The sequence below is a fragment of the Tupaia chinensis genome, unplaced genomic scaffold (assembly GCF_000334495.1).
Source record: "Tupaia chinensis unplaced genomic scaffold, TupChi_1.0 Scaffold000527_1, whole genome shotgun sequence".
Taxonomy (NCBI): domain Eukaryota; kingdom Metazoa; phylum Chordata; class Mammalia; order Scandentia; family Tupaiidae; genus Tupaia; species Tupaia belangeri.
Window position 1 is genome coordinate 3,783,258 of NW_006160040.1, and position 18,056 is coordinate 3,801,313.

Consider the following 18,056-nt stretch of genomic DNA (forward strand, 5'->3'; position numbering starts at 1 on the left):
ACTGCCTAAACTACCAACCCACCTGACTGGCCTGGTAGTTGGTCTCCCCCACTCCCAAAATTAAAATGGACTAAATAGTATAGAAATTCCTAAGGAAATTAAAAACAGAACTACTTACTACTTATGACCCAGCAATTCTTCTTCTGGATATATACCCAACAGAGAGAAAATCACCACCTCATAAAGATATCTGCACTCCTATGTTAATTATTATTCACAACAGCCAAGAAAAGAAAACAACCTAAGTGTTAACAATAGACAAATGAATAAAGAAAATATAGCAGCCCCATCAGCTATTGATGAAGGAAGCTGAATCCCACATGGCTGACCATCTCTTGGAAAAGATGCAAGCTACGTAAACATGGCTCAAAGGATTGCAGTATGACCATGACTCAATAGGGCGTACTTTCTCCCTCTCTCTCTCTTTCTCTCTGGTGAGCACATGTGCCCTCTGGCAATTAAAAGAAAATGGAGGACATTACGTAAGTGAAATAGGAAGACATAGGAAGAAAAATATTGTACGATCTCATGATCTTATTTGTGGAATTTAACAAAGGGTCAGACATACAGATTTAGAGAATAAAACAGGGCTAGCCTGGTCACACAGTGCTTAAGCACTGTACATTGGGAGCCAATATCTCACAAGCAGATATGCCCTCTGGCAGTTAAAAAGAAAGAGGCAGAATAAAACGGTGGTTATCAGGGGCAAGTGGGTGGGGAAGAAATGGAGGGATGTAGGTCAGAGGATATGGAGTGAAAGATATGTAGAGAAATAATGTATAATATGATGACTGTCAATAAAATTGTATGATATTTGGGATTTTTGTTAATAACTAGACTTCAGCTGCCCTTGTCACAAAAAAGTGACACTGTAAGATGAGAGATATGTTGATTTGCTTCACTACAGTAGCCATTTTATATCTATATGCATCCCTTAACATTAAACCTCAAATACACTCAGTAAAATGTATTAAGACAGGGTGCAGCAAGTAGCATGAAAATTAAAGTGTTGGATTTTCACATGACTGATCACAGATTGAGTACTGAACACAGCTGCTTGAAAATCACACTGGGAGTGTGTGCGTGTGTGCCCACAATCCCAAGGGGAGAAAGGAGAAGGGACTGTAGAGTGACCATCCCCCCTGAAGGGTGATTCCTCACTTCCCCTCTCTTTCTCTGTCTCTCTCTCTCTGATTACTGCACATTGTTTGCATTGCATTGTTTTCCCATGGGGGAAAAAACTAAAAACAAAACAAAGCATTAAATGGGCTCAAAATATTAGTAGTATCATTAATTTTATGAAGCAGTTAGTTGATTTTTTAGAAAATTTTTCTTATACATTAAATCACTGTACATCACCACTGCTTGTCAAATGAATTTTCCCAGCATGAATACACTGCACATCAGTCCAGTTAAAGATATTATCATATACGTCATTACCAACAGACAATTCTCCATTTCCGTGTCCCTTGAATGTCTTGCCTCTCTATTTTTCTCCTTGATTCCTTTCCTCTCTCCCTCTCCCACCTCACATTCTCTTCCCACACTGACTCCAGTAGCTGCAACTGTTCTCCATGCTTCTGTATCCTCCCCTCTTTCAGTTTCTGCCATAGAGTGCAGACATTCAGTATATATGAAGTGGGGACATACAATGCCTCTCTTTCATAGTCTAGCTTGCTTCACTCAGCAGTTAATCTTCCATATTTGTCTACTTTCTATTAAATGCCATGGTCTTCATGGTCTTAGTTTTTATTTTAATGACTGAGTCATTTTCTATAGAGTATATGTGTCACACTTTTTCTTTTTCTTTTTTAATTTTAATTTAATTTTATTTATTTGTTAATTTTTTAATTTGACCAGAGAGGGAAAATGCGAAAGCAAACCACCAGCTCTGGGACTCGAACCATGGTTGACCATGTGGGAGTGTCCAGCGCCTTAGCCACCATGCCACCTGCTGGTCCCCATGTCACACTTTTTCAATCCAGTCATCTGATCATGGACATTTGGATTGGTTCCATGTCTTGCCAATTGTGAATAATGCCTCAATAAACATGAATGTGCAAGCACTTTTCTGTCTGAGTATGCTTCTATCCTGTGGGTAGATACCCAGGAGTAGAATTTCTGGATCATATGGAAGTCCTATTTGTAGATCTTTGAGGAACCTTCATAGTGTTCTCCACAGTGGCTGTACTAATTTATATTCCTACCAACAGTGTAGGAGAGTTCCCTTTTCACCACAGCCTCACTAACATTTATTTTTAATTTTTTTTTTTTAGAAGTTTTTGCTATAGGGCACGTGCGCTCGCCAGAGATAGAAAGCAAGAAATCACCCCCTAGGGGGGATGGCCATGCCACAATCCCTTCTCTTCCATTCTCCTCTCGGGATCTTGGGCATGCACGTACTCATGCCCGGCATGAGTTTTAAGCCACCGGGTCCGGGACACGAACCACGGTCTAATATGTGGGAGTCCAGCGACATAGTCATTATGCTAACTGCTGGTCCATATTTTTAATTTTTTTAATATTAGCCATTCTGGCTGGGGTTAGATGGTATCTCATTGCATTGTTTTCATTTTCATCTCCATTATGAGAAGGGATGCTGAGCATTTTTTCATACACTTTTGAGCTGTTTGTTTGTCTTAGAGAGTTATCTGTTCAGCTCGTTTGCCCATCTTTTAATTGGGTTGATCTTGGATGCAGAAAGGCAACAATAGATTTTGTATTTTTGTTAAGACTACTTATTTAGTCATTCGACAAATATTTATTGATTCTCTTATAACCTATGCACTATTCTAGGCCTTCAGGATACTGCAGTGAACAAAAGAGACATAAATCCTTGTTTGTGAGCAGCCCAAAGTCCCTCAGAGAGAACAGTAAGAGCAGATATAAGCTACTAAATTTGTAAGGTATGTATTAAGTCAGAATGCTGGTAAGTGTTGTAGAGAAAACAAAGCTGAGAATGAAGAAAAGTAGTGTTGAGTGAGACTGCAATTTTACATAGGTAGTAGTTAGGGAAGGCCTTATCTAAGTAGGTATCATAAGAAAGCAAGGATGTGAGAAAGTACACCAAATCTTCATCTTGGAGGAGAGCATTCCAGCCAGAAGGAACAGAACATGCAAAGGCTTTGGGGGTGGGAAGTAGCTTGTCGAGAATTCAGGAACAGCAAAATAGACAATGTGGATAGACAGGAAGGGAAGGGAAGAATGATTTGGGATTATGTCAGAGAGCTTGCTAGAGCCCAGATTAAGCCTTTTAGACTGTTTCAGTAATTCAGTGACAAAGGGAGTAAGTATTAAATACAGGAATAGTATGATTCAATTTAGAATTTTAGAAAATAGGGCCAGTCCCATAGCTTAGAGCTTAAAGAAGCCTGATCCCACGTTGGCCCCAAGCTAAGCAGCTTGAAAAACACTCCAAGCTGAGTGAAAAAAAGCACTCCCTTTCTGTTTCTCTCTCTGGCAAGCACATGCACCCTCTGACAGTAATAATAATTTAAAAATTTAGAAAGTATATCTGGTTCTGGTGTGGAGAATAGATTGTAGGGATCAAGAGAAGAAGCAAAGGAACTAGCAGTTAGCATAATGGCTATATCACTGGACTCCCACGTAGTCGACCGCGGTTTGTATCCTGGACCCGGTGGCTTAAAACTCACGCTGGGTGCATGTGTGTGCGTGCCCAAGATCCTGAGAGGAGAATGGAGGAAAAGGGATTGCGGTGTGGTCATCTCCCCTGGGGGGTGATTTATCGCTTTCTGTCTCTCTGTCTCTCTGTCTCTCTGGCGAGTGCACGCGCTCTATAGCAAAAAACCTCTCCAAAAAAAAAAAAAAAAAGCCTTAGGAGGCAACTGCGATAATCCAGGATGGAGTATTGGACCATGGCTAGGATCATGATAACAAAACTGGAAGGGAAAAGCATCAGGATTCTGAATAATTTTGAAGATAAAGACAGCAAAATTCACTGAAGTGCTGGATGTGGCATAAGAGGGAAGGAAGAAAGCAAAGGATGATTCCTGTTATAAGTGGCCTGAGCAACTGAAAAGCCAGAGTTGCCATCTATTCAGATGAAGGCTACAGATCGCATTGTACAAATGGGAATCAGGCATTACGGCATTTTCTCCTCCACACAGAAATAGTTCTATGCCCTGGCCTGCAGGGTGAAGGTACGTGGGACCCCAAGTAGGAAAGGATGATAGATTGAATAAAGACAAAGACACAGACACACAAGTAGAGAAAGCAGGGATCGAGCAGACTGGGTGTCTCTGATGGAGAAGGGCACGGCTCTGAGCAGAGCCAGCCAGACAGGGTTATAGTTGCTCAGGTACACTTGGCATGTTCAGGTTGACTCAGGATCTAAATGTGGCTCCAAGTCAGGCAGCAGTGTCCCACTGCCTGTACCACTGTGGCTGGGCCTCTTTCTTATTTTAGACTTTTACCTTACGCTCTCTCAATTTCCATTTATTTGTTTATTTTTGCGACAGGGTATGTGCACTAGCCAGAGGAAGACAGAGAGGGAGAAGAAAAAGCACCCTATCCCGCCATGGGGAATGGTCATGCTTCAATCCCTTCTCCTCCACCTCTCCCTTCTTTTGGGATTCTGTCCACTCGGGCACCTGTGCCTGATATTCTTTTTCAAGCTACTGGGTCTGGGATTCGAACTATGCATTTGGCCACGTGGTATCTGGCTGCCTTAGCCACCAGGCATGGAGATGACCCTCTATTTTTACATTTTTAAGTTTATTTCTTTCCTCCATGATAAAGGAACGAAGAGAAACAAATACCCCCAACATGATCCCCATGTTGTGATCCACCCTGAGTCTTAGCTAGCCTGGATCATGGGCATATGTATAAACTCAAAGTGTTCAATAAGATCTGAGATGCAAACCCAGGCTCTTTCCTATGTGGGTCAGTTGTCATCACTGTACTACAGCCTGGCCAATTTCTATTTATTATCTCATTTGATTAACCCTTTATGTCTCTATATTATCCCATTTAATTCTCATAAAACTTCCATGAGATAGCGACAAGAAATCACCCTAATTTTATAGATAGGAAGAAATTAAATTAATGGGTAAAAGGAGAGCCCAATAGGCTGTTTTCCATTAACCACTCTCTTTTTTCCTTAATTATTTTATTTGTCCTTCTCTAAATACTTTATCCTGGTGTTGTCTTTAGGATTAGATGCTGGGGTGGGAGGCAGCTGGTGCTGTGGTGGTTAAGGTAGCTAGAGCCTGCATGGCTGACTGCACTGTATGCATGCCCAAAATCCCAAGAGGAGGATGGAGAAGGGATTGTGGCATGGCAATCACCTCTAGTGGGTACATTTTCACTCTCCTACTCTCTCTCCTTTCTCTCTCTCTCTCTGGCAAGTGCCATGTGCCCTATAACAACAACAACAACAACAAAACATTAGGTGCCAGAACCTCTCATCAGCTTTTCTAGGAAGATTTTAATATAAGGATAAGACAGAGCTTTCTGATTTTCTGATTTATTTCTAATATTTTTTCTGGTAATGCTCAAACATTTTTTTAGGTTTATTTTTTAATGTTTAAGCAATTACAGAAACAGGATTAGCACTTTAATAAAATTTACAGGGGCAACTTAGTCTTATGGTTATAACAAGTTTTCTTGACTACAACATCTAAATTAATCTAAATTATTTCCCTCTAAATTACCTTATACACATGTACACAGTGAGGCCCATTTGCTTTGTTTCTGGCTTCTTGCACAATCATATGTAAATTTCCCATTGATTTTCCTGTCAGTTTGGCGTTAAACTATCCACAAGTGCTTATTTCACTTCCATGATTATTATGATATGATTATTATCAGATTTTTGCCATAGTGTGTGTGCAGTCATCAGAGAGATGAAGAGAAACAGAGAAAGAGTGGAAAAGTGAGAAATCACCCCCCCAAACACACACACACACAGGGAATGGCCATGTTGGAATCGCTTCTCCATTCTCCTCCCAGGATTGTGGGCATGCACACACACGTTCTGCGTGTTTTTCAAGCACCTGGGTCCAGGACTTGAACTGCAGAGATGGCCATATGGGATCCAGCACCTTAATCACCATGCCACCTACTGGCCCCAATTCCATAGATATTAAACTGTTAGAGTTAAAAGATAATTTCATTGACCAGGCAAACAATTGTTTTTCCAGAACAAACACAGTAATACCTAAATACTGTTTTAAAATCTTTTCAGTGTGATTAAAAAAAAAAAAAAATACATGTCAAAAGAGAAACAATCTGTGGGCCAGATGGTGGTACAATAGTAAAACGTGAAGCTCTGTAAGGCTAACCCATGTGAAAACGTTGCCAGTTAACCTCTAGACCCCCTCCTTGAATATTCATGTATCCATGATCTGGGTTGGCAGAAGCTGGGTATAAATTGTGAAGTTAAGAAAGACCCTGTGGGAAGTGGGAGAACCTGGCAGGGAGTTAGGTGATTAAGGTGCTGGACTCGCACATGGTTGACTGAGGTTTGAATCCTGGACTAGGAGGCTTGCTTTCTCACTCTCTCTCTCTCTCTGTCTCTGTCTCTCTCTGGTTAAATTGAATAATAAATAAAATTAAATAAATTTTATAAAGAACCCTTTGGTGTACCATATCTCTGTCCCCCCCGCCCCCCTCTGTGTCTTCCTCTCTCACTCATAGAAGAAATAAACTTAAAAATACTTTTTGGGACTGGCAGGTGGTGTAGTGGTTGGAGCATGGGACTGACTGGTTTGAGTCCTGAACTTGGCAGCTTGCTTTCTTATATTCCCTTTCTCTATATTTGTTTATTTGTGGTCAAATTAAAAAATAATAACAATAAATAAAATTAAATAATTCTTACAAAATATATTTTTTAAAAGGAGAAATAATCTAAGTTTTCAAAAGGTATTTTACAAAGTGTCACACCAAAAATTAGTAACATTAGATGAAAAAAATTCACTATAGCACAAAGGAACATTTGTCACGTCAGTCAATGGAATTAAAGATAGAATACAAATAGTAAGTGTAAATTGACTTATATTTTCCCCTAAATAATGTGATGAACCTGTTAGAGAAATCCCAAATTATCATGCCATTCTCACTTTACATTTCCTGTTTGTTTGGAATTCCTCTTCCAGCTTGGACCAACTGTCTTACTTCCTGGAACTCGTCATAGGGTATTCTTTTGTATTCACACTACTGAAACTTGGTTTCCTCTTTCCTGTACTCCAGACTTGCTTGCATTAGCTTTCTCTTTCCTGTTCTTGGAAGGTCTCATGTCTTATTAAAAGTTAAGCTTTGGAATGGTCCCCATGCCCTAGTGGTTAAAGGAACTGGAACCCACATGGCCAACAGTGGCTAAAATCCTGGATTGGATCTTGAAAAATCATGCCATTCATATGTGTCCAAAATCTCAATAGGAAGGAGAAATGGAGGAGAAGGAGTTGAGGTGTGACCATATCCCATTGAGGGAGGATGTTCTTTTCCTTTTTCTCTCTCTAGCCGGCACATATAGCCCTGGCAATTAAAGATACAAAAACTAAGCATTAGGTTCAGCTCTGTAGCACAGTGATAATATACTGCTGGAGAGAAGTCGGATCTCACATGGTGATGGTGGAATCCCAATCCCTCAGCCCAAAACATTCTGGACATGTGCCGAAGTGCTCAGGATTGGTGGGACTGGAGGAAGGGGATTGTGGTGTGACCAGTCCCTGTGGAGGGTGCCCAATTCTTTCTCTCACACGTGTGCATTGGCACTCTATCATGAATGAAGAAAAATAAACATTAAGCATCTAGAAGGCCTTCCTGATTTCCCAGCCAAAGTACTCTCTATATTATTTTTTTGTTGCTTTCTTCATCCAGCCTCCTGGGTTGCAAGTCTCTTCTGTACATCAATTTGTAAATTCCAGAACACTTATCAAAGCGTCTCATGACATTTTTTGTTTAATCAGTTTAAGGCATATCACTTAAAAGTCCCTTTTTGGCCAACCATTCCATGGTTACTCTGTTAACTAATTGTTCATCTTGGGCCATTGGCTTTTTTTTTAAAAAATATTTATTTATTTAATTTCACTTGTTATAATTATTTTTTAATTTGACCACAGAGAGAGAAAAGGAAAGTGAGAAGGCAAGCCACCAGGTCTAGGACTCGAACCGCGGGAGACCATGTGGGAATCCAGTGCCTTTAACCACCACGCCACCTGCCAGCCCAGACTTTTTCATGCCACATACAAAATTTTTGTGTGTGTGCCATATTTGAAACTCATGTTAGGAAAAGTGGTAGGAACCCATTTCAGCTACCCTGAGAAGAAGAGTCTGACTCTGGAGGCAAAAAAAACATGGGGCTACCACTCAGAGAAGCGTGAGGTGGCAGTACCCGTATTTCGTTAAAACATGAGGGCGCATTGGACTGCATATACATTATTTAGGTCTTGGTCACCTGCGCTAACTTAAAAGGCTCATGCGCAGTACCACAACCCGACAAAATCACTTCTCAAATCCCGGGAAATTCGAGCTTCCACCGCTCACGCTGAGCGGCGGCGAACTGCCTCCTTCCCTCCCAGAGACAGGGGCTGTCCGCGCCCGCCCTCGCCACGCCCCTCGCCACGCCCGGGCGGGGGCGCCCTGCATGCTGGGAGTCGTAGTCCCGCCTCGCAGCGCCCCCAAAACGGAAGGGCAGAGTAGCCTAGCGAGCCCCTCTGACGGTTGGATGTCAGGTGCCTTCGTTCTGCTGCTTGCTTTTGTTCTGCCGGGCAGATCAGACAGCGAGCGCGGCTTGATTTGACTGTGCCACCGGTCCTTTTGGCTTTCAATAAAGTTTACGTCTTCCTCTCCTTGTACGGAGCTCAAGATGGCGGCCTCCTGGTCGCCCTTGGTTACCCTGCGCTCCCTAGCGCGGAGCCGGCTGACAGAGAGAGGTTTTGGGTGCGGGGCCTGGGCCGCCGCTCTCGCTCCTCTGGCCACCGCCCCTGGGAAGCCCCTTTGGAAAGGTCAGTGACGGTGCCATGAGTAGGCCGAGCCGAGTGTGCTTACGACCGGAGGAGCCTCTGGTCACCCTTCTCTGATCTCGCTCAGCTGCCTTCTAGTTTCACGGGTGTTCGGAGCTGAGGTCCCCTCGGCTGGAATGTGTTTCTCTCGCCCTTCGGTACCGCTTTTCCGTGCAGGACCCCTGAGCACCAAGGGAGAGTGACTTCATTTTGAGGGTCGAAGGTCGATCCCAGAGTTAGTTCCCTCCGGACCTTAGCGAGCTGAGATGTGATCGCACGAATAGGAAGGAGCTCCTGGCTTGAAGGGGCACCAGCGGGAGCCCGGGGCCTGGGCGCCCTCACACCATGCTCCTTCCCAAGCTCTAGGGCTGGTGACTGGGCACTGGGTTAAGAGCCCGCCTCCAACCCCTGCAGGCCCTGCTGATTGTAGGGGTTCTGGAAACCAGGTCCTAACGCGTTTTCAGGGAGAGGGATCTATTCTTGGTGTTGTCTAATTACTAGAGATTTCAAAGCCACCGTGCTTTCCTCATTCATTTCTTCAATTGAATTTATTTCTTCAATGAATGAACGTATATTTTGAGTAACCAAGTCCGCACAGTAACGTTGATTTTACTGCTCTCTTTCATAAACTCTCACTAAACAAGGTTACACAGAGGCAAGGACATTGTGTCATTGTTTCCTCAGCGTTCTTACTTAGCACAGTGATTGGTACCTAATGGACAGATGTGATTTTTGAATGAAATTTTTCTCATTGTCTATCCCCCATCCACCGTAAACTTATGCTTTCCTTTTACTCATCTCCACCTTTTGTATAGACTTTAATAAATGGATTGTTTTAACAAAGTGTATGTTCTACTAAAAAATGGAATCTGGTTGGCTAACTTAGCTAAAACTGTAATAATCTTTAACTGTTATCAATGCAGTAAAAATTGATCCTAGAACTAAGAATTTGGTCACTTTAAGTTTTTCTATAAAGATCACCTTAATGCACATAGTGTGTAATGGACTATTTTGATAGTATAAGCTATGGGTCGTGACAATTTATTTATTTATTTTTTTGATAATCAATAAAAGCAAAGGATACGAAAGTCAAAAGTTACAGGAAGGATACAGTAAAATATCAAACTATTCTATCTCTATCTCTTTGATGCTTAGTTTTCCTCTCTAGAGGAGACCTCTCAGACTGTGTAGTTTCTTGTACATTCTTTCAAAATTCTGGGTAGGTACAAGCAGATATGTATGTAACTATTTTTTTTTAAAAAAGATGATGTAATGTACTCAACACTGTGTTCTGTGTATAGAACAGTTCTATTAACCCCAAATTAATTTTTTCATTTAGTGTATCTCAGAGATCATTCTATATCAGATAATATAGAGCTCCTTTATGTTTTATACTCTTAAAATGGTATTATTTTAATATTAATAGTGATACTTAATAGTAATTTAATTATGGGCTTGCCAGAGAGAGACAGAGAAAGGGAAAGTGAGAAATTCCTCTCCTCCCAACGGAGAATGGCTACGGCAAGTCTTCTTGGGATTTTGGGCATTCAAGCACAAGTGCCTAGTGTGATTTTCAAGCTGCCAAGTTCAGGACGCAAACTACAGTTGACCATGTGGGAATCCAGCGCCTTAACAAGCGGACCACCTGCTGGCCCTAGCCAACATACAAGATTTATCTAATGCAGGACCAACAGTTAGCGTAATGGCTGTGTCGCTGGACTCCCACGTAGTTGACCAAGGTTCAAGTCCCAGACCTGGTGGCTTAAACAAACGCCGGGTGCCTGTGTGTGCATGCCCAAGATCCCAAGAGAAGGATGGAGGAGAAGGGATTGCGGTGTGGCCATCCCCCCTGCGGGGTGATTTCTCGCTTTCTGTCTCTCTGTCTGTCTGGCGAGCGCAGGCGCCCTATAGCAAAAACCTTTCCAAAAAAAAAAAAAGATTTACCTAATGCTTATTCTGTGTTACAGGATATGCTAAGTGCTCTCTATATATGTTATTTTGTTTCATTTTCATTATTCTCTTTTTGGAGATAATGAATCTAAGGTTACAGAAGTTGTATGGCTAGTAAGTTGTATGACTAATTAGTAGAATTTGTGGGTTCAGTCAAAGCTATTCTTGGATTTACATGTGATGCCAAAGGCTATGCTGTTAAGATAAACTCCTGCTGCCTTTGATACTAAAAATTTAGCCAGTTCTGGGTGTAAAGGTTTGATGGAAAAGTACTTAGATTATAGGTTGATTTAATTGTAGCTAAAGATGCTCCCTCTGCCTTCTTTTAAAGATTTTTGCCATAGGATTCACTCTCTTGCCAGAGATAGACAGAGAAGGACAGTGAGAGAGAGTGAGAAATCACCACCCAGGATGAATGGCCACACCACAACCCCTTCTCCTCCATTCTTTTCCTGGGATTTGGGGCACACATGCTCACACGCCTAGTGTGATTTTCCAAGTCATGAGGTCTAGGACTTGAACAGTGGTCAGCCATGTGGGTGTCCAGCACCTCAACCACCACATCACCTGCTGGCTTACACATAGGTTTTCTATTTCTTTCTTGACATTTTTTTAGTTATTTACTGTTTATGTTTATATATTAGCTCCTTTTTTCTTTTTTCATCTTTTGAAGTCTATTTAATATAGCGTAATGTGAGCCAAGCATTGGCTTAAAGTTAAACAAATGAAGGAAAGGAATGAGGATAAAGGAAGAGCATGTTCTTAACTTTATTTTTAGCTCCCATCTTAGCTTTAGTGACAGCTCCGGCTCTGAGACATTTTGTAAACTGCAACTATGAGAATTTTAGAGTCCTTAAATGTTGTTCATCTAAATCACACACCTGATTTCCTAACTTTAAAGTCTTTAGAAATACAATATTATGAATTTCATTTTGGGATACAGTTATCTATATTAGGAAGATTATTAAACAACTGAAAGTAAAATATGATATATCATTTAGGTATATATGTTCTCTTTTGATTTTACAGCCTGTTTTCTTTTAGGTCCAAGCATTTCTTCATTTACTGTAACAATTATTCAACTCCTAGGACCTGCAATTGGTGTAATGACTATGTCATAGGACTCCCATGTAGTTGACCACAGCTCAAGTCCTGGACTTGGTGGCTTAAATTCATGCTGGGCACCTGTGTGTGAGTGCCTAAGATCCCCATAGGAGAATGGATAAAAAGGGATTGCAGCATAACCACACCTCCCTGGGGAGGTGATTTCTTGCTTTCTGTCTCTCTGTCTTTCTGACGAGTGCACGTGCTCTAAAGCACAAACCTCTCAAAAAAAAACGAAACAAACAAACAAACAAACAAAAAAACAGTTATTCAACTCCTGATAGTTAAATGGAAGCTTTTTATTCAAAATCCAACTAGCCATGGTATAAGTGAAAATGAGTTAAAATCGTTAAATCAGGGACTGTCCCTGTTGCCTAGTGGTTAAGGGAGCTGGCTCCCATATGGCCAACCACCTGATTTGAGACCTGGAGGCTTTAAAAACATTCTGTGTATGTGTGCGTGTGTGCTCCAAATTCTGATAGGCTGGAGAAATGGAAGAGAAGAGAATGTGGCATGACACAGGAGGTACTTTCTCTAGCAAGTGTATACTCCTTCTGGCAATGAAAATGTTTTTAAAAAATTGCTAATTCAGTTGGGATCTTGTACAAAGTGAGGTTGGGAAAGTGAATGAAACTGGGTTCCAGCCTTTGAATAACTCACAGTCGTGGAAGGAAGATGGAATGATGATAGCTAACATTTGTTGGGCTTTGTCTGTATTCTAGGCAGTATGCTGGCAGTTTCTGTGTCATAATTTAATCATCATGAAAGCCCCATAAAGAGTTATCTCTGCTTTATAGATGAATAAACAGACATGGCCAACCAACTAGGAGTGAACTCAAGCATTTTGCTCCAGAACCATGAACTTAACCACTGTGTTATTCTAGCTCCTTGTTATGGTTTGGATAATGTTTTGTCTCCATAGTTTCATGCTTTGGAATATGATGTTTAGAGGTGGCAAAGCCGTGCCCTAAAGCACAAACCTCTCAAAAAAAAAAAAACGAAACAAACAAACAAACAAACAAAAAAACAGTTATTCAACTCCTGATAGTTAAATGGAAGCTTTTTATTCAAAATCCAACTAGCCATGGTATAAGTGAAAATGAGTTAAAATCGTTAAATCAGGGACTGTCCCTGTTGCCTAGTGGTTAAGGGAGCTGGCTCCCATATGGCCAACCACCTGATTTGAGACCTGGAGGCTTTAAAAACATTCTGTGTATGTGTGCGTGTGTGCTCCAAATTCTGATAGGCTGGAGAAATGGAAGAGAAGAGAATGTGGCATGACACAGGAGGTACTTTCTCTAGCAAGTGTATACTCCTTCTGGCAATGAAAATGTTTTTAAAAAATTGCTAATTCAGTTGGGATCTTGTACAAAGTGAGGTTGGGAAAGTGAATGAAACTGGGTTCCAGCCTTTGAATAACTCACAGTCGTGGAAGGAAGATGGAATGATGATAGCTAACATTTGTTGGGCTTTGTCTGTATTCTAGGCAGTATGCTGGCAGTTTCTGTGTCATAATTTAATCATCATGAAAGCCCCATAAAGAGTTATCTCTGCTTTATAGATGAATAAACAGACATGGCCAACCAACTAGGAGTGAACTCAAGCATTTTGCTCCAGAACCATGAACTTAACCACTGTGTTATTCTAGCTCCTTGTTATGGTTTGGATAATGTTTTGTCTCCATAGTTTCATGCTTTGGAATATGATGTTTAGAGGTGGCAAAGCCTAGTGAGTGTGATTTGATCATGGTGATTGCATCACAGAGGCACTACTCATGAATAGGTTTATGATGGCTTGCGAGACCCAGTGAATTCTAGCTCTCCTGAGAAGCTGTTAGTTCTGGCAGGAGCTGGTTGTTATAAAAGAGAGCTACTTGCAGCTCCTGCTCTCTTTATTGCATACGCCTGTCATCCTCTGCATATCTGTTGGTCATATTATAGTCTGGCATGATGCCAGGCCTATGCCTTCAGACTTTACAGCTGCTGCAACTGTGTTAATAAGTCCCTATTTCTTTGTAAATCACCAATCTCAGGTATCTGTTAGCCATTTCTTCTCCTTTTCTTTGTGCTGTCAGGATTTGGGGCATACACACATACATGCCGAGTGTTTTTTTCAAGGTGCTGGGGCCAGAATGTGAACCTTGTGTCAACCATGTGGGATCTGACTGCCTTAAACATCTGGCTATGGAGCTGGCCCTGTTGGTTTATTTATTTAATGTGTCAGACAGAGATTGAGAGAGAGAGAGATAGAGAGAGAAACCATAATCTCAGCGGGATCTTGACACCATGATCCACCTCAGTCACCCCTGGATCATGGGATGCAAGTGCCCAGCGTACTTGGGGAGATCTCCAGAGGTGAACCCCAAACTTTTTCATGAGGGTCAGCCTTACAGAATATTGTGTTTTACTGTTATGCCACCATCTGGGCCCTGTTTTTTTTTTTTTTTTTTTTTTTTTTTTAAAAAGATTGCCTAAGATCTCTTGTCTAAGAGCTTATATTGAGGTCCCATTTATACTCCTACTTTACTGCAGGTGCCTTGTACTTTAACCTCCAGAATCTCTTTCATAACCTTTCACTGTCCTGCTTAACTGTTCATATTTCTTCTTCTATACCAGAGGCTACTCCATCAACGTGTTTCTATTCATACTCTTTACCAGGTGATAATTTTCTTCAAGCCTTTTTTTTTTTTTCCAATTTTCTTCAAGTTTTAAAACATAAGCATAGGAGACCAGCAGTTAATGTATTGGCTGTGTCACTGGACTGCTACTTAGTCAACTGCGATTTGAGTCCCGGACCTGGTGGCTTAAACTCATGCCAGGCACATGTGTGTGCGTGCCCAAGATCCCAAGAGGAGAATGGAGGAGAAGGGATTGCACGTGGCTATCCCCCCTGAGGGGTGATTTCTCTGTCTTTCTGGCAAGCACATGCACCCTATAGCAAAATTCTCTCAAAAAAAAATAAATAAAGCATATAATTCTTAAAGTAGTTCCTCCATAGCTATAAAAGATTCCATTTTAAAATTCTCATTTATATATGCATGAGTATGTAAAATTTTAAATAAATATAACAAATACATTAGTTATTTATCTTTTGAAAGAAAATAGATCCCTTGAAAGAAATAAGATCCCTTGGATCTTTTTACTGTATGAACACAGTGAATATTAAGGAGTTACTCAGTATGCTGGGCCATGCCTATAATTACTTGAGAATAGCTTTATTCAGATTTTTAGGCATTATTTTACTGATTCGTTATCATGAAATTTAAAGGGCTATTTTTTTTCCTTTTGTAAAGTTACACACATTGGTAAATTTAAGATAAACTAGCTTCTAAAGGAAAAGAATGATAACCAGCAAGCATTTAGTTTTAATTTTCATAATTTTTCTATTTAAATCAAAAGCACCCTTTTAAAGCCCCTAAATCAGCCTTTTATAAATATAGTAAATCATCTTGTGATGCATTCCTTGATGATGGCTTATGTTGTTTTTCTAAAGAAAGAGTTTAATTAAGATTTGATTTTCTTCTATTCTGCACTTTGTTTATTCACCACTGAATGGAGCGTAGGTCTTTAATGTCACTGATAAGTCAGACTTTTTGGGTCATTGATGACCATTACTGTTTTCAAAAACGTAGCTGAATATTTATCTTTTAGTCATGATTAGAGCATAATAGAGCATAAACAGGCTGCTTATGACCTTAACATGGACTGCTGTCATTGTAATAGACCATTTCTGGTCAGTGGCCACTGTTTACAGTTTGTTAAAATCATCACAAATGTACAAATAACTCATGAATAATTGTGAACACAGTATTTGAATAGATGTTTAATAAATATGCATTAAAAATCTAATTACAGTAATGAAGTTTACAGCTGAAATTTTAATCCAGCCCTTTAGAAATATTAAATGTGCTTTTCCTGATTGTGCATTTTTCTCACAGCAGTTGGGTAAACATTTTAAACTAGGAATCTAAATTCCTCATATAGTTTTGATTTCAGTTAACTAAGCATGTGTTCTTTTGCCAACAATCTTGTTTCTCTTTGTGAAGAAGTGAAACTCCTTTATTCCCTAACTGTTAATTTGAGGAATTTTGATCAGTTCTTAGAGCCGATGAACATGGGATGCCAGATGACTAATGAAACGAGACCTGGAAAGTCTAGATTGTGACTTTGGTTTTATTTCATAGTATTGATTCAATCAATTAACTTAACACTTCAATTTCCTCATCTGAGGAATGGGCTTAATTATCCTAGTAGTAACTTCAGGCCATTCATGAGGGTTTAATAGGTTATTATATGAGAAAATCCTTTGAAAACTCTAAGAAATATTACATAAATGTATAGCCATAATAGGGATAATTGATCTATTAATACTGAAGCGCCAGAGGTATTAGATTCAAGTCAGTGAGTAGAAATGGAATGAACTCAGTCCTATGCAGAATTACTAAAGCCATTTTAATTCCAGAGATGGCTTATTTATATTTATATTTATATTAATAAGGACAAAGGCCCCAGTCTGATTTCAGTGCTTTGGATTCTAGAAAATGCCAGCCCCACAGCCTAATGGTTGAGGGAATATGATCCCAAATAGCCAACCATGGTTCAAATCCTGGCTCCAGCAGTATGAGTAATGTGCCCAGCTCATGTGCGTGTGTGCCCAAAACCTCAACAGGATGGAGGGGCCTGCAGGTGGCGTGGTGGTTAAGGGTGCTGGACTCCCACACATGGGTAACCGCGGTTTGAGTCCTGGACCTCTTGACTTGCTTTCTCACTCTCTGTCTCTTTCCGTCTCTGGTCAAATTAAAATAAATAAATAATTAAACAAACATGGGAACCAGCAGTTAGCGTCATGGCTATGTCACTGGACTCCCACGTAGTCGACTGCAGTTCACGTCCCGGACCCAGTGGCTTAAAACTCACGCCGGGCGCGTGTGCGTGCGTGCCCAAGATTCCGAGAGGAGAATGGAGGAGAAGGGATTGTGGCGTGACCATCCCCCCAAGGGGTGATTTCTTACTTTCTGTCTCTATGTCTCTGTCTGTCTGGCGAGCGCACGTGCCCTATAACGAAAACCTCTCTAAAAGAGAAAAAAAAATAATTAAACAAACAAATAAGTAATGTTAATTAAATAAAGTAATTATTATTTTTTTTAAAAAACCTTCAACAAGATGGAAAAATAGAAGAGAAGTGATTGTGGCGTGGCCATGCCCCATTGAGGGGAATGCTTGCTTTCTTTCTCTCTCTCTAATGAGTGTGCATGCTCTCTAGCAATGAAAAAAAAAATAGTAAAAGAGAAAAAAGAAAATGAAGTTTTGATTTCTTTAAAATTATTCAAAAGACCTCTAACGGTAGCCAGGGATCGTTTTTGTTCTTTTGATCTTAACCACTTTTCTCTGGATACTCCCAAACTCAAAAGTTCTTAGAAATTACGAAATACTGCTTTTGTTATAATGTTTCAAAGCAAGTTGTTGAAATTTGACTTATAGTATGCAGGTAAAATCACTATGGTAAACTATCTTCATTTAATAAATGGATATGGTTTTCAAAATGAATTTGAATAACTATAAGTAACAGCAAGTCAAAAACATAACATTTCAAGGTTGGTGCTCTAGCACAGGGGGTAAGCATATGCATGGGGAATTGGCACCCACATGGTTGACTATAGTTTGAATCCTGACTCTGAAAGTTTGAAAAGCATGCCTGGCATGTGTGCATGCATGCCCCAAACCTGATGAGATATGGAAATGAAGAAAAGATGACTGTGGCTAGGGTGGAGGGTGTTTTTTTCTTTCTCTGTCTCTGGTGAGCACAAGTACACTCTGGCAATAAGAATAAGAGGTAATATTTCATAGAATCATACAGTATTAGAGCTGAAGAGGACCTCTGGGTTATATTATCAGATATTGTTAGAAGGGCATGTAGTTTTTGCCTTATCTGTGTATTTTTCAGGCATCCTTTTACATTTTATAAAGCTCTAATTGTGAGAAAATTCAACATAGGCTGATGTATGAAGTTCTTTGTAACTTCTCCACATTCATCTTGCAT

General features: G+C 40.4%; 1 protein-coding gene across 1 annotated transcript in view; it reads left to right on the forward strand.

Annotated features, from left to right (window-relative positions):
- Positions 1-8,584: 8,584 nt before the first annotated feature.
- The window catches only part of AFG1L (AFG1 like ATPase), a 188,907-nt gene continuing 179,435 nt past the window's right edge, over positions 8,585-18,056 (forward strand). Inside the window, exon 1 of the mRNA XM_006156962.3 lies at positions 8,585-8,966. Coding sequence (XP_006157024.1) covers positions 8,828-8,966 — 139 coding nt within the window. The 5' untranslated portion in view covers positions 8,585-8,827. The remainder of the gene's footprint in view (positions 8,967-18,056) is intronic.